This window comes from Chroicocephalus ridibundus, chromosome 7 (assembly GCF_963924245.1).
Source record: "Chroicocephalus ridibundus chromosome 7, bChrRid1.1, whole genome shotgun sequence".
In the NCBI taxonomy this organism is placed as follows: Eukaryota; Metazoa; Chordata; class Aves; order Charadriiformes; family Laridae; genus Chroicocephalus; species Chroicocephalus ridibundus.
In genome coordinates, this window is record NC_086290.1 from 57,162,117 (window position 1) to 57,176,817 (window position 14,701).

The 14,701-nt window shown below is 55.0% G+C and overlaps 1 protein-coding gene across 3 annotated transcripts in view; it reads left to right on the forward strand.

Moving 5' to 3' along the window:
• Window positions 1-3,395: 3,395 nt before the first annotated feature.
• Window positions 3,396-14,701, forward strand: part of DTX2 (deltex E3 ubiquitin ligase 2) — a 39,837-nt gene continuing 28,531 nt past the window's right edge. For all 3 annotated transcript variants that reach the window (XM_063341775.1, XM_063341776.1, XM_063341777.1), the window contains exons 1-3: window positions 3,396-3,468; window positions 8,531-8,919; window positions 13,624-14,209. In XM_063341775.1, coding sequence (XP_063197845.1) covers window positions 8,613-8,919; window positions 13,624-14,209 — 893 coding nt within the window. In that variant the 5' untranslated portion in view covers window positions 3,396-3,468; window positions 8,531-8,612. The remainder of the gene's footprint in view (window positions 3,469-8,530; window positions 8,920-13,623; window positions 14,210-14,701) is intronic.

Genomic DNA, 14,701 nt, shown 5'->3' on the forward strand with positions numbered 1-14,701 from the left:
AAAAATAAATAATAAAATATGATAATAAGAAGCAAATAAATCCAACGCACTTCTAGCTCCTTCCCACAGCTCAGCCACCCCCCGGGGTGGTTTGTCCCCATCGTACAGCCCTCCCCCTCTCCCAGTAACTACGCCCAGTGCAGGTCTGCGCTTCCTCCACCCTGTAGACACCCTGCAGCCCTTATCTGTAACGCCCTTCCGACCCTGGAGCATCATCCAAAGCCCTCACCCGGATTCCTTCATCAGCCAGAGCTTCTTCCTCCTCACTTGCAGCATCTCCTCATGTTCCAGCCGTGCTGTGTAGCTCTGCCAGGCTCCATATAATCTGTCCTTCACCACCCTCGATTCTCCCCGAAACCTTTCCCTGGTTAGGATCGGAGGAGGTTTAATGGCTGTCCACCTGGGCAACCACACGGATCAGAACCTGCTCCCAGCACGGCTTTAGAAAGCCTACCTATCTATTTTTCAGGCTTGTGTGTATCGAGGTAGAAAGGAAAAAAAAAAAATAATCTCTGTTTCCTTATTGCGGCCACAGGAGACAGAAATTGTGAGCACCTGAGTTGTAAATGCGAAACGTATTGCTTAAAGAGACACATCGCAAGCAGGCTATCAATCACTTTTGGCAATTATTAGCACTTTGTGAGTATTTTGAACTCAAGTGTGTGACAGTCTCATCCATCCTGGACCAGAGAAATCCACGGGCATCCGCATACGAGGCTGAGCTGCGGGGAGACACAGCTCCGGAGGATTTTTGCCGCAGCTGCGATGGGTATGTGCTCGGCACTATACATTTTCTGTAAGCAGGAAACTGACCTCTGTAAAGATAAATCCCGTGTATTTAACCCGGGGAGCAGAGTTTTAGGATGTCCCTCCACGCCTATGGTGTAAGGTGGCTCTATATGATATTTTTGCTACGTTATTGAGTCCAAGCATAATGTATTGTATTTTTATAAGCTTTTTAAAGCGCCTCCGGAGAGGGTGTATCCCAGCACGTCATGGGTGAATCGGTGCTGCCGGGTGTAAAGTCCGGGGTAGTTTAAAGCCATTTGATAAGGGCTGGTGAAGGCTGCCTGATTTTGAAATGTCTCAGGGGCGGTTTTGCCTTCTGGGCAAGGGAAAAACCCAGGTGGGGTCTGACCTACCCCTGAGACAGCACTGAGCTGTAATTCACCTGTCCACAAGGTGTTGCAGGATTAATGCAATCTCTAAATAAACACCTACTTCTCGCAAAGGGCCTGAACAAGGCGGGAGGAAGCAGTGCTCTGTCGTTGGAGAAATCTGCGGCGCACACGCGTTATATTTAACGATCCTCCTCCCCATGCTCAAAGAAGGAACGTGTCAGTAATCTCCAGGGGGGTGTTTCTGATTTACAGGAATGTAAATGAGACCGAGAATAACTCTCCTCAAGGCCGTAGCTGAGCAGATGATCAATCCCCGGCTGGATCCGGCGCCGGGTGATCACAGCCCCCGCCAGGATCCCAGGCCACCTTCAAGGGATGAGTCAGTGTCGGGAAAGCAGCTCCCACAGACGATATCCCGAAGCATTATGCTTCATTAGAGGCCGCACCTCTAACGAGACGTGGGTGTCACGGGCTCTGCTGAGCCATAGGGGTGGAGGTAGCGACACCGGGAGCATACGGATGTCGAAGGTTTCTCTAAAAGGAGCGAATTCTGTATCCTAGACCCAAGATATTGCAGAACCGGTGGCGGGAGGAGACCCCCAGTGCCACCTGGTCCCCACTCAACACTCCTTCTCCCCCCCGTCGCCCCCCCTTCCCACCCCATATCACCCCCTCAGCCCCCCATCAGCCCCCCATCAGGCCCTTACCCCCCATCCCACCTCCCTATCACCCCCCATCACACATGCACCCCCCCATCCCACCCTTCCATCGCCCCATCATACCCCTCATCACCTGCCCACCACACCCCCCCCCATCCCACCCCCCCATAACCCTCCCATCCCACCCTCAACCCCCATCCCACCCCCCCATCATCCTCCCATCACACACATCCTTATCCCACCCCCCCAATCACACACACACCCCTTCCACCCTCACCCCCATCGCAACCACCATGACCCCCCCATCATCCCCCCCATCCCGCCCCTCATCACCCCCCATCACACACATCCCTATCCCACCCTCACTCCCCATCCCACGTCCCCATCCCACTCCCCCATCCCGCACACCCCCATCATCCCCCCATCACACACACCCCCATCCCACCCTCACCCCCCATCCCGCACACCCCCATCACCCCCCATCACCCCCCCATCACACACACCCCCATCCCACGCTCACCCCCCATCCCGCACACCCCCATCACCCCCCACCACCCCCCTATCACACACACCCCCATCCCACCCTCACCCCCCATCCCGCACACCCCCATCACCCCCCATCACCCCCCCATCACACACACCCCCATCCCACCCTCACCCCCCATCCCGCACACCCCCATCACCCCCCATCACCCCCCCATCACACACACCCCCATCCCACCCTCACCCCCCATCCCGCACACCCCCATCACCCCCCCATCACACACACCCCCATCCCACCCTCACCCCCCATCCCGCACACCCCCATCACCCCCCACCCCCCCCATCACACACACCCCCATCCCACCCTCACCCCCCATCCCGCACACCCCCATCACCCCCCCATCACACACACCCCCATCCCACCCTCACCCCCCATCCCGCACACCCCCATCACCCCCCACCACCCCCCCATCACACACACCCCCATCCCACCCTCACCCCCCATCCCGCACACCACCATCACCCCCCCATCACACACACCCCCATCCCACCCTCACCCCCCATCCCGCACACCCCCATCACCCCCCATCACCCCCCCATCACACACACCCCCATCCCACGCTCACCCCCCATCCCGCACACCCCCATCACCCCCCATCACCCCCCCATCACACACACCCCCATCCCACGCTCACCCCCCATCCCGCACACCCCCATCACCCCCCATCACCCCCCCATCACACACATCCCCATCCCACCCTCACCCCCCATCCCGCACACCCCCATCACCCCCCACCCCCCCCATCACACACACCCCCATCCCACCCTCACCCCCCATCCCGCACACCCCCATCACCCCCCACCCCCCCCCCATCACACACACCCCCATCCCACCCTCACCCCCCATCCCGCACACCACCATCACCCCCCCATCCCACCCCCTCGTCACCCCCCATCACACACACCCATCCCGCCCTCATCACACCCATCATGACCCCCCCATCCCTCTCCCACCTCCCCATCACATCCCCCCCACAACCCACCCCCCGTTACCCCCAATTACCCCCCATCACCCCCCGCCCCCCCCTCCCGCCCCGCCCCTCCGGCCCCGCCCCCCGCACTACATCCCCCAGCCGCCCGCGCGGGCGCACGCGCGCTGTCTCCCGCCGCCGCGGGCCGGGAAGCGGCCGCCGCCGGGACTCGGGGTGAGGGGCGCGGGGGGACGGCGGGGGGCAGCGTCGGGGACGGGGTGGGGGGTAGCGCCGACAGCCCCTTCCCGCGGGCGCGGTGGGCCCGGGCCGTCCGTCAGGGGCCTCGCCGGCGCCTTGGCGGCCGCCAGAGACCGGTTGGTACCGACGCGCGGGCCCGCTCCCCCCTTCTCGGGCCGCTTCGGCCCGGCCGGGAGCCGGGCCTTCCCCTGCGGGCCCGGGGTGTAGGGGCCCGCGCCCCGGGGAGGGCGTTAACCCGCTAGGCCGGGGGGAGCAGGGCGGGGGGCGCCTCGCAGCAGGCCCCGGGCCCTCCTTCGCCCCTGGGGCGGGGGGGACCGGTGCCGCCCGGACAAACCCGTGAGGCCCGGGGCGGGCCCGTGAGAGGGTCCTGCCCCGGGGTAGCCGGGTGTTCGAAGCCGGGGGGGGAGCGGTGGTCCGTGGCTGTGGGGGTCTCAGTGCTTCCAGGGTGGGCTTGAGCTCTGTGAGGGGCCTGGGCCAGGCTGGCCCCCGGGACCAGCTCCCCTGGGCACAACTCGCCCGTGCTGTTCCCGGCAGTTGGGCTAGAAGCAGGGGAAGAGCCCTGCCAGTGCTTGTCAGAGCTCTCGGGAAGCTGGAGGAGCCCTACAGGTCTTGCCAGGTTTGTGGTCCCACAAGTAAGGGGTCTCCCCACAAGTAAATACTCTGTTTTAGTGCCCAGAAGGGCCCTAGAGCGAGCGAGCAGAGTGCCAGGGTTGATCCTGCGTTCAGGTGTACCTGCCCTCTTCTCCCCACCTCGGCTTTCCCAGTCATTCCTGTCTGAAGTAAGCCCCCTGCCCAGCTGGTAGGCAAACGCCTTGTTCCGCTTCAGTTGCAGTTGTTATTTTCCCCTCCGAAGGCAAGTCGTTTTGCATGGAAAGAGTCCGGGTTTGGAGCGGTCGGGTTTTATTTCTTCTGCTCTTTTGGCTGTCAACCCCAGCCGCCTTGTGCCGCGGGGATCGGCAAAGGCTGGGGGAGGGCAGGACTGCCTGGAGGACACATCGATCTGCATGGCTGGAGTTATTGCTGCCACCTCCTCTCTAGTACCTTGCCCTGTGCTTACTGACGGGTTGCTGCTAGCTGCGTGCCAGCCGGTGCTGGGCGCTCGTGAAGGGAAAGAGGTGTTTAGATAGCAGTTACCTGGAAAGAGCTCCAAACCCTCTTTGATCTCTGCGTTCACAGCTCAGGTTGTGCTGGGCCCAGAAGTACAGATCAGATGCGGCGGGGGGGACCCTGCCTGCGTGATTTGGGGTTGGGGCACAGGGCACCTGTAACGCTGCTCCAGTCATGTGCCCTGCGCAGGGCCACGGGCTGGTTGCAGCCCCGCTGCCTCCCGCTGCGTTACGTGCTCTCCTAATCCCTGTGTAACCTTCTCCTGTGGGCTCCTTGTCCCTTCCAGTCCCATCTCTCGTCTGCTGTCAGTGGCACTTAACAAATCCAGCCTGGGCACCCTCTTTTCTGAGCAACCTGCTGAATAGTTTCCGTTTTACCAATTGGGTGATTTTTATTTTTTCAACACAGCCCCGTTCAAGGGCTCCCGAGGCCCTTTCTTTTCCAGGTAGAAGCTGGCATATCATTTAAACTTCTATCAGCGCTGGCAATCTCAGTTCGGAAACTTAAAAAGGGACTTGGCATTTTTAGAAATCATCTCAGAGCCGTGAATTTTAAGATGCCGCATTTAAAGCAAAAGAAAATTCTGCTTTATGGAAGTAGAACAGAATTAAACGTGTCTTTCAAATGCTTTAATTCCCACCTGCCCCTCCCCAGCTTTCTCACCACCGTTTGATGGAGCTTGAGGAGCAGGGAGTGAATCTACTGGGAAACACAACTGAAATGCACCCGATTCTTTTCCCGTCCAAGTCCCTGATTAAAGCCACGTGGGCAGACGTTTCAGGGGTTCTGCTGGGGCATAAAGATCCAACCAAACAAATCCAAGATCTGAGCCCGCGTTACAAATTACCTCCGAAGTAGAGGGCAGTTGGCCGGAATATTTAAGTTTACACTTCGAGTAGTCAGGGTTTTGTTTTCATTTGGGGCAAGGTGGCCCATAGGATTTCTAATTGGAGCCAGGACTAGCTTTTAGGGGTTGGCATGACTTTTGGCGTTTCAAGGCTTTTTTTAAAGCTCAAGGTGAAGTGTTATAATCCAGGGGATTTTAGCAAAGATGTGTAGCTACTCTCTGGGCTGCCCATCTTCCCAGGACAGAGCGAGTGTGGAGGAGCAGCATCTAAACCGCTGCTGCTAGCGTCCAAAACGCAGTGCTAGTAAAGTGGGATGTGTAACGCGTCCCCAGCGGCAGCCAGCCATCTCTGTGCAGCTCTGTACCCCAAATCCTTTCTGCTTTGGTGTAACACACACGGCAGCCCACGGAGGGTAGGCTGAAAACTGTACGAGCAGCTCTGGTATTGAATTTCTCAGCTTTCAGTATTTGCATGCTGCTGAATTCACAGAGAGGGGAAAGGAACTGCAACTTCAGGCCTTTTCTTTCTCTTGTTTGCCTTGAAATTTTGGCTTACTGAAGCTCTCCCGCATTCCTCGCTTTCCAATCCATGCAAACAGCTGCTGGCTCAAGCAGTGTTCAGCTGCGAGAACTGGCAGGAGGCTGGAATACGCCTCTTGCTCCTCCTTTGGTCCAGCAGTCCCAGCGCAGGAAATATTTTTCCGTTCTGATGGGGAAGTGAATGTCGGAGCACGCGACGCTCACGTGCAGCTAGTCCGGGTACCTTTGCGTGTGGTCCAGGATTCAAAACATCCCTGCCACTCCAGGGGGTGAGCAATAGGCTTTTGTCACCCAGCTTTTCTCGGCCAGTGTCCCAGCGAGGGCAAGGTGGTGCATGAAGGGGACGGCTTTTCTCCTGGGATGCCCTCTAGTTTTCCATTTCCTGCTGCTGTGTTTCAAAAAGGAAGGAAGATGAACCGCTGACTCCCTCCAAACAGCCTCCCTGTGCTCTCCTGCTCTGCTTGTGGCTGTAGGATGTGCAGATAAATATTTGGTTATGACAGCTTGGTGTGGAAAAAAGGTGTTGGTTCTCTATTTGGGGTTCAGAGCACCTAATGTGGGTGGGCAGGAGAGAAAACCCTGCAGCCCTGCTTTGGTTCATGCTGGTCCAAGCTGAGCATGGACATGCTGGTGGTCCCTGAGGAGATGTGTTGGTGTGAAACCTGCCATAAAAAGAGTTGACAGGTGTTGGGTTTGATAGCTCAAGTTTTAATTTGCTGTTTTGAGCAGTGAAATAACCATCCTTGGTGCATTAGGGGAGAACAAATTACATCGACAAGATTGGTTGCAGAGACCGGGGTCTTCTCTTGGTGATCCAGAGCGGTTTGTCACCGGCACCAGTTGAGCTGGGGGTGGTCTGTAAAAATCTCAGAGCAGCTCATAAACTAATTTACACTGAATTCCTGGAGAAAGTGTTGCTTTCCTCTTATAAATGCAGACATGTGGGCGTGTCTGTTCTTCGCTCGCTTTTTTTCTCTTTCTTTTTTAAGCTAGCAAGCCACATGAGCGTGATGGATGGGACGCTCCACGGAGCGTGGGATCTTCCCCCATCCGGCAGGGATGTCATTCTCCGTGCAGATGGCATCCTCCAGTGGAAGCCACCCACTGCTGCTCTGCCTCTTGGTAGACGTGAACTTTTCCATTTGATGGGAAGGAAGCTCATAGCTCCCCGCTGACTGCTAGGAGTTAAGCGAGCAATTAATTATGCGAGACCTTAGGAGGGAGAAGGTGACTTTATTTTAAAACAATGAGTTTTGCTCATTCGCAGTCACGCCCACCTGCTCCCGAGCACCAACACGGGGATCTCCAGGTGGTCTGTCTGGCCTTCAGACATTGACACACGTGTGTCCAGATGGTCTGGACAGGATTCCTTGCAATGACACAGCAGACAAGGAATGCCAAATATCAGACCTCTGGTGTCTCTTGGACAGCTTGGTGACCATGTGATGGCTTTGGGTCTGCCTTTTTACATTCCTTAGGGGCTAAGTGTGATGATCTTTTTTTGTCTCTGCATCCTGTCTCCGTGATTTAGGATTTATTCACTGGCCTTTGTATCTTTATCTGGATGTCTTGCGGGTCCTACCACATTCTTTATTCTTCCCCAAATTGTTACCTAATGGCTTGAGTCTTTCTTGATGCAGATTGTCCCTTGTTTCAAGGTGTTCCTTATTTTCCAACCTGAGAAGCTGCAGCTTGGTGTGCTTCCATCTTGAGGACCTGCTAAATCACTGCCCTCAGCACAGGCTGGTTATTACACCCCGTGTTCTTCCTGGTGCTTCCGTACCCCTCCTCATCAGTTCTTCGTTCAGATCATGCTCAACATATGTATTGCTGTGATTTGCAGGCTGTGCGTAGAGAGTTGTCTTCTGGCTTTGTGTTCATGTATAACACTGCGCAGAAGGAATCAAGGGATTGATCCTGGATCAAAACTGAGTGGTCAGAAGCCTGAACGGAGCTGATGTTGTATCCCTGGAGCTCCGATCAGTGAGAAGAGTTTGGGAACCACTTGCGTAACCAAGTCATTCCGGTGAACGAGTGCTTGGGGAACTTCTGCTCACAAGCTGACAGCTCATGTTGGGGTGGTCAGAGCATGACACTGCCAGGAGTGGTGCTGAGCACGGGCGAGGAGGGGTGTGGAGTGGCCGCTTGCCTTGGCACGTTCCTGGCTAGTGAGCATCTGAACTCAGGTCAGGGCTTGCAGATCAGCAGTGGCTCTGGGCTGGTTTTGTACAGATCTGCGGTGACTCAGGTGGTGTTTGGTGCCACAAGTCATAGGAAGCAGAGCCTCCCCTAAGAGTTTTTGCTCTAAATTAGCAAGAAAAGTTGCTAGCATTGGCAGGGAGTGGGTGGTGGTACCTCATTTGCCCTTGACCAGAGGGTTTTGAGACCAATGCACTTCTCTGTGGTCTCCTAAATGCATAGCGAGCATCTTCTGTGAAAAGCTGAGCTTGTTTCCCTCTCTTGAATGGCTTGTGTGGTTGCAGGGTGGGGTGGATATGGGGCATCATTCTCAGCTCTGTGTGCTCTCTTTGTTTCTTGCTGCAGGTCCCCCAGAAGAAAATGGTGTAAGGCCAGCCAGTGCAGCTGCCACTTCCAACCGCGGCGTGCCCAGACCTCAGGGAGGAACATGGCAGCAGCTCAGGGAGCAGGAAGCAGTTCAGCCGGGCCATCCGGACTCCCCGGTTCTGCCCCGGGGCACAGCAGCAACTCCACAGCAGTGGCGGTGTGGGAATGGCAGGATGAATTTGGCAGGTGGAGGCCGTACCGAGGGAACGTCTGCAGCTATATTGAACAGGTTTTTCAGGCCTCTCAGCAGAAGGGCCAGCGTTCAGGGTCGGGGCCTGTCAGCAGCATCCCTTTGGGACACGCGGATCCTGTCTTGGCCCCCTATGTCATCGACATCCCAAGCTTGACGCAGTTCCGGCAGGATACAGGTAAGGGAGTTTCCCTGCCTGTGCTGGGGTTTTGATGAGGCTGCTTGTGTGCTTGGAGATAAGTGGGGCCTCGTTCTGTGTAGGAGAGCCCTACAAAGCTCTGCTGCCACTGCTGGGCAGCTCTTTGAGGGGTGGTGTGTCTGCTTCTCTCCTCGTGCTGTCTGCCACCCAGCGTATTAGCACGTGAGAAAATTGATGTTGGCTGGCATGAATCTGCGGGGCTGGGCACAGGCAGGCGGCGGTGATCTCTTACGGGACCTCTGGAGCTCAGAGCTTGTGAGCCAGAAACCTCAGAGCTGGAAACTTTCTTCCTGCCCCCACCCACATCCATTCAAGACCACTCGCATAAAAAGGGCCTTTTTACAATTCAGACCCTCCCGTTTGAATCCCTTGTTCCCTCTGCAACTGGAGTGCCAGCTGCTTTACCTTGGCATGCCGCCCTGCGCAAGCTGCTTTGCGAAAGCCTGCAGCCCCCGCAGAACGCCGTAATGCTGCAGCAGAATACTCCCCACGCTTGTGCTATGAGGCTGGTTTGCTTCCTCCCGGGGAGGAAGGGGCGGGCTGGGCTTAATAGCAGGATTGAGACCTAATTTTTCATTCGCATCTCATCTCTCTTGGGGTCACTGAGGCTAGCAGCTCAGAATCTGCTGAGATGACTCCTACCTTCTTTTGCTCCAGATGTGCTGGGCAGCTGTAGCTTAGAAAGGGGGCAGGGGTGGAATGCATGCTCTTAATCTCTGGAAAATCCAGGGAGATCCCAATTACATACCCTGTATGAATGGCTGCTTTGGAAAATTCTCTGTGCATCAGTTTCCCCTTTGCCAACATCCCTCCCATCACCCCAGGATGCAGTCAAGCATCACCCCGAGCTTTAGAGATGGGCAGTGCACTGGTTTCTTGCCAACTGAAGCAATAAGTGAGCAATGTCTTGAATCTGCTGCAAAATCGGGCAAGTCCTACAGGAAAGGGAAGCGGTTGGAGCAAATGTGAGTGGTCATCACAGCTGCATCCGTGTTTTTATTCTGACTTGGTGACCTTAGGATTAGTTTTTCTAGCAGTGTCCTGGGTGAGGAGGTTTCTTAGCTGGATGCCTTGGCAGGTCTGCTTAGCATGGCCTGTTTGAGCACCTGGAAGCCCTACTGAGGCTGTGGCTTCAAGCAATGCTGCGTAGACCACCAGAGCTGGCACCAGTGGCTGTTTCTTGTTTTCTTCTTGCCTAGCTTGTGAAGGCTTCCAGCCTTTTGCCCTTTCAGCCAGTCCTTCAACACATGGACAACAGTCCTGGGCTGTCAGGAAACGGCCTGGTTTGGTGAGGGTGAGCAAAGTGCCTGTGGAAGATGTGTCCCAGTGTGAGTGGGACATCCTCCTCCACAAGTAGAGCTGTCTCTCCGTGAGGGTCTTCTATCTCTTTAGACCCTTGTGAGAGATCTCAAAACACATGGCGAATATTGTTCATCACGGGATGGTTTGGAGTTGTTCCCAATCTTTGTGGGACAGCCCAGTGCAATTTTGGAAATGATGTCGGCTGACGTGATCTCATCTTCCATTGGAGGAGATCTGTGGCTGAGTCGTTAATAACAAAACGGCTGATTCCACTTTGTGGCTCTCCCGCAGAGTTTCCCACCGATTCGGAGGGATGCTGATCAGAGTGGCCAGATCTGTGAGCCTCCCTCCACAGCTACCTGTGTGCTCTGCAGCGTGACTATTGGAACACTCTCATATCCCCTTTCAGTGGCCCAGTTCTAAGCAAAGCTTTTTGTCTCTGTGGGGCTCTGCCTTAAACGTGAACCTTTCTGAGCGAGGAGCCAGCTGACCTTTGTCATGTGCTGGAGAAAAGAATCTCTGCAGGAAACATCCCCATGAAAAAATCTTTAAACAGAGCAAAAAATAGGCTGTTGTATTCTGCTCATTAGCTATTAGACAGACAAATAGGCTCTTCAAAGGAAGCCAGGGAGAATAACAGGAAGCCGGTGTTAATGGGACCAGCATCCTCACCAACGGGGAATGACAGCTGTGCAGGGGGATCTTGTGGGTAGGATTAGCCGTGGGCTTCAGCTGCTGGTCCAGGCAGATTAGCTGGAAGTGAATGCAAGGGAGCAGCAGGAGTTGTCCTCTCACCACAGCTGTTTGCCCACCCTGGAGAGGAATGCCAGTTTCCCTGCCAGCCTGGGGGAAGGGGGATGTTTTCCAAGTGCGTGGCTTTGGTCTTGCTGTTAACTCCTAAAAGCTCTTCTCCCTGCTGCTCTGTGTTAAAAACACAGGTTGCTTGCAAACTCCTCAAGTCCTCTCTGTGCTGCTTTTAGCTTCTGACCTGCCAATGGAGCAGGGGCAGGCTTGGTAATCTCCCCTGAGATGTGTCCCACTGGGCTTTCTGACACCTTGCTTTACCCGTGGTAATCCCCTTTCTCCTGGGAGCAGCTTCCCGGCACTCCTCTCTAACTGTAGTGCATTTCTCATCATCTCACTTCCAGCCCAGTCTCATCCCCAGCCCTCCTCCTGCTCAGGGGGTCATCCCTGCAGCTGCCCACCTGTTGAGGCCATATTTCTAGAACTTGGCAGGACTTGTTTGCTGGATAGGAGCAGTCATAGCTAGAGTTCGCTTTTGGCTGTGTCGTCTGCTTTGCCACGTAAGACATTGATTCCCATCTGGGGAAGGTCGCCTTGGTTCTCCTGACCCCTTCTGCCCTGACTTCTGCCAGGGAAAGGCTTTATCCCACAGGAATCCCTGGGTTTCGTGGTTGAGCTATTTGGATTCAACCCCAGTTCTTAGTGGGGAGCTTGCTATGTTTCATGGGCTGCTAGCAGCTTTTTAGGTGTGCTGATGAGATGTTGTCTGTTGGATGGTGTCACCAGAGTCCTGCTCTGCAATAAGCAGGACATTTGGTGCTGCTCTGGCTGCTGAAGCAACAGGTTGGAAGTGAGTGCTGGACCTTTTCTGGGTGCGCATCCCATGCATGGGCCGTTCCAGTCCCCAGTGCCTTCAGCTCCCCAGCAGAAACAGGAGTCCTGCCGTTCCTTGGTCTGGCACATTCTGTATTTGAGAGAGCCTCAGCCTTTATGTCAGCTCTGGAGCTCAGATCTGTCTTTCTTGGTACCGTTTCTGCAATGACATGTGGGGCATACCTGGTCTGACCACCACGGAGCTGTGCAGAAACCACCAGCACAATTTACAAAGAAGCCTGGGAGTGTGATAGGAGCAGAGATGTGACTTTCAGGCTGTCGAGCAGAATTTTTAGCAGCGAGGAGGTGCTTAATGCCCTTATGGTTTGAGTCAGGTTCTAGCAATTTCTGCAGTAGCCCAAGAGCATGGAGCAGAAATAACAGCAATGTGAGGCAGAGATACTTGAGCCAGCATTCAGCCAGCCGGAGCCTGAACGCAGGTAGCAATTGGATTTTGGCGACGTGGAGTCTTACATGGGCTATCCTCCCTCTTCCTTGGGGTGTGCTTGTGGGGTGTAAAGCTTGCTTGGATTGCCTGCCCCACACCGAGCCACGAGCAACATCCTGGGGCAGTTCTCCGCAGGCTTTAGGTGTGGATACTGCTTTTACCTGTGGCCCTGGAGCTTAGGGTCATAACTCTCATGACCTCTTAGGAGGCTTTATTTTATTGTTTTTTTTTCCCCTCTTGGTGCTGTTCTCTGAACTCCTCCTGTGTTGTAACGACTCGCTGCACCCCTCTTCACCCCCACTTGCTGCATCCCCAGACTTGCTTGCCCCGCGGCGTTTCCTGCTCCTCGTTCTCCGTGCAGAGCGCTGCTGAGGATTTTCCCAGCAGCAGCAGTTTTGACCCTGCTGCAGTAACCTGTTTTTGCAGAGGTTGCAGAGCTTCTGTCCTGTTGGGTGGCTTTACCTTCGTCTCATTAGGCTTTTTCTTTTTTAAAGAAAGGAATAAAGTGACCAGGAGTGAAGTCACCCTGGAGAGCCAGGCTTCCAGGGGGTTTGAGCTCCTGCTGTTGCTGTCGAGCAGCCATGCAAGGGCAGCGTGTCTGCTTTCGTTTCTCACCCTTTGTCTGAACAGCTGCGCTCTCCAGTTTCCAAATGATTTCCCTGGCTTCTCCTCTCTAGTCTTGCTATATTGCCCAGCAGTCAAGAGCCTGGAGAAGCCGACCCTGTTCGTCCACTCTCCAAAGTCCTTGTGGGACTTCACCCACTCCCTCAAGAGCAAAATTGCCCAGACCCTTGTGTCGTGAAGTGGGTGTTCAGCCCCTTAAGTGCGCTCCTGCAAAGCACTTCCTGATGGTGTCATGTCTCTATAGTTACTCTGTTGTCAAGGCTGTGGGAGTTGTTTTTTTTTAAAACAGATCTGTGCCTCAGCCTGATTTGTTTGGTTTTTTTTTTTACTTTTTTAAGTCAGGGAGGCATATGTGATCGCTGTGCCTTTGTGCTCGGGCGTGTCTGTCTCTGCATCCTCTCTCCTTCCCTCCTTTCCCACCCCTCCTCCCAGCAGCTTTTGAACCTGTTGCCAGCCTGCAATCAGATTTGGCAGGGGGACAGGGATCTCGGGGGTATTGCATTTCTCTAAGCTTCATGAGCAATCCCAGCCCTGTCGGGAAGGGAAGGTCTGTTAGTTGAGGGAGAGGTGAGGAAGGCCACCCTGATGTAGACGCTGCAGATCTGTGCAGAAATGAGTCCCTGAGCCAAGGTCCCCCTTACTTTTCTGCTCGCAAAATGATTTTGTTTATTTTCCCCCCTCTCCCCATGCAGGGACGATGCGGGCCGTCCGCAGGCACCTCTTCCCCGGGGACTCCGCTGCTGGGCAGGGCATTGTCTGGGAGTGGCAGAACGATGAAGGCGGGTGGTCCCCCTATGAGATGAACGTCTGCGTGTTCCTGGAGGAAGCCCGTGCCACGAACCACCAGCGAGTCGATCTCGGACCCTTGGGCTACAACTATGAAGTTGACTTTGTTGCTCAAGTCCAGACCAACAAGACCACGAGGTTCCGTCGCAGCGTTCAGAGGCGCTTGGACGCCCCGTACCCGGTGACGGCCTCCCCGGCACCTCTTCACACGGGGGTGGCTTGTTCTTGCCAGCAGTGCTGGCTAAACAGCGGGACTGGTCCCATCACCACGCGCTACCGCCACTCCATGATAAACTTTCCCAACTCTTCCACTACTCATCAGGTTTCCGGTAGGACAGCATCAGTAAGTTCTTCCAGTGTCGGCTTCGTGCCCTATAACAAACCGACTTTGTCTGGAGCAAGGTCAACACCAAGACTCAATGCACAGAGCACCTGGGCTTTGTCTCAAGCTGGGGGCCCCAGCACAGGACTGTCTGCATCTAACGGAGTCAGGTACAGACCCTAATTCACCTTTAAATACTGTGCGTGTGTCTGAGAGACCTGCTGTGCTCAGGTCTTCGTTATCTAGGAGCCTTTCTATCCCAGAGGACTTTATAAGGGTCTTCTCCCTAGAAGGAGAGAGAGGTTTGTGCCTTTGTGTCCAGTACAATGGATGAAAAGGCTTCTCCCCTGCTTTCCCCTTCTTTTCTCCCACTTGAAATGTAGTCCCTGTCTACTAGTCTCCCTGAACCACTGGAGAAAGCAGGCAGGTTGAGATTCTGCAGGTTTGAGAAAATTAATTGTGATTGGTAGCAGTTCGGGTTACACTCAGAAACAATTTGAGAGGGACTGAGTGAAATAAAAAGGGGACCTGCGAACACCCTTATTTAATTCAAAATATGCAGTAAACATAGAGTGGAAAACAGCTTTGTGTTCAAAGCCCTTCTGCTTCAAGGAAGGGCCACAGGACTCGCTGTGCGTGGCTGAGACCTTGTGAATTCTCTG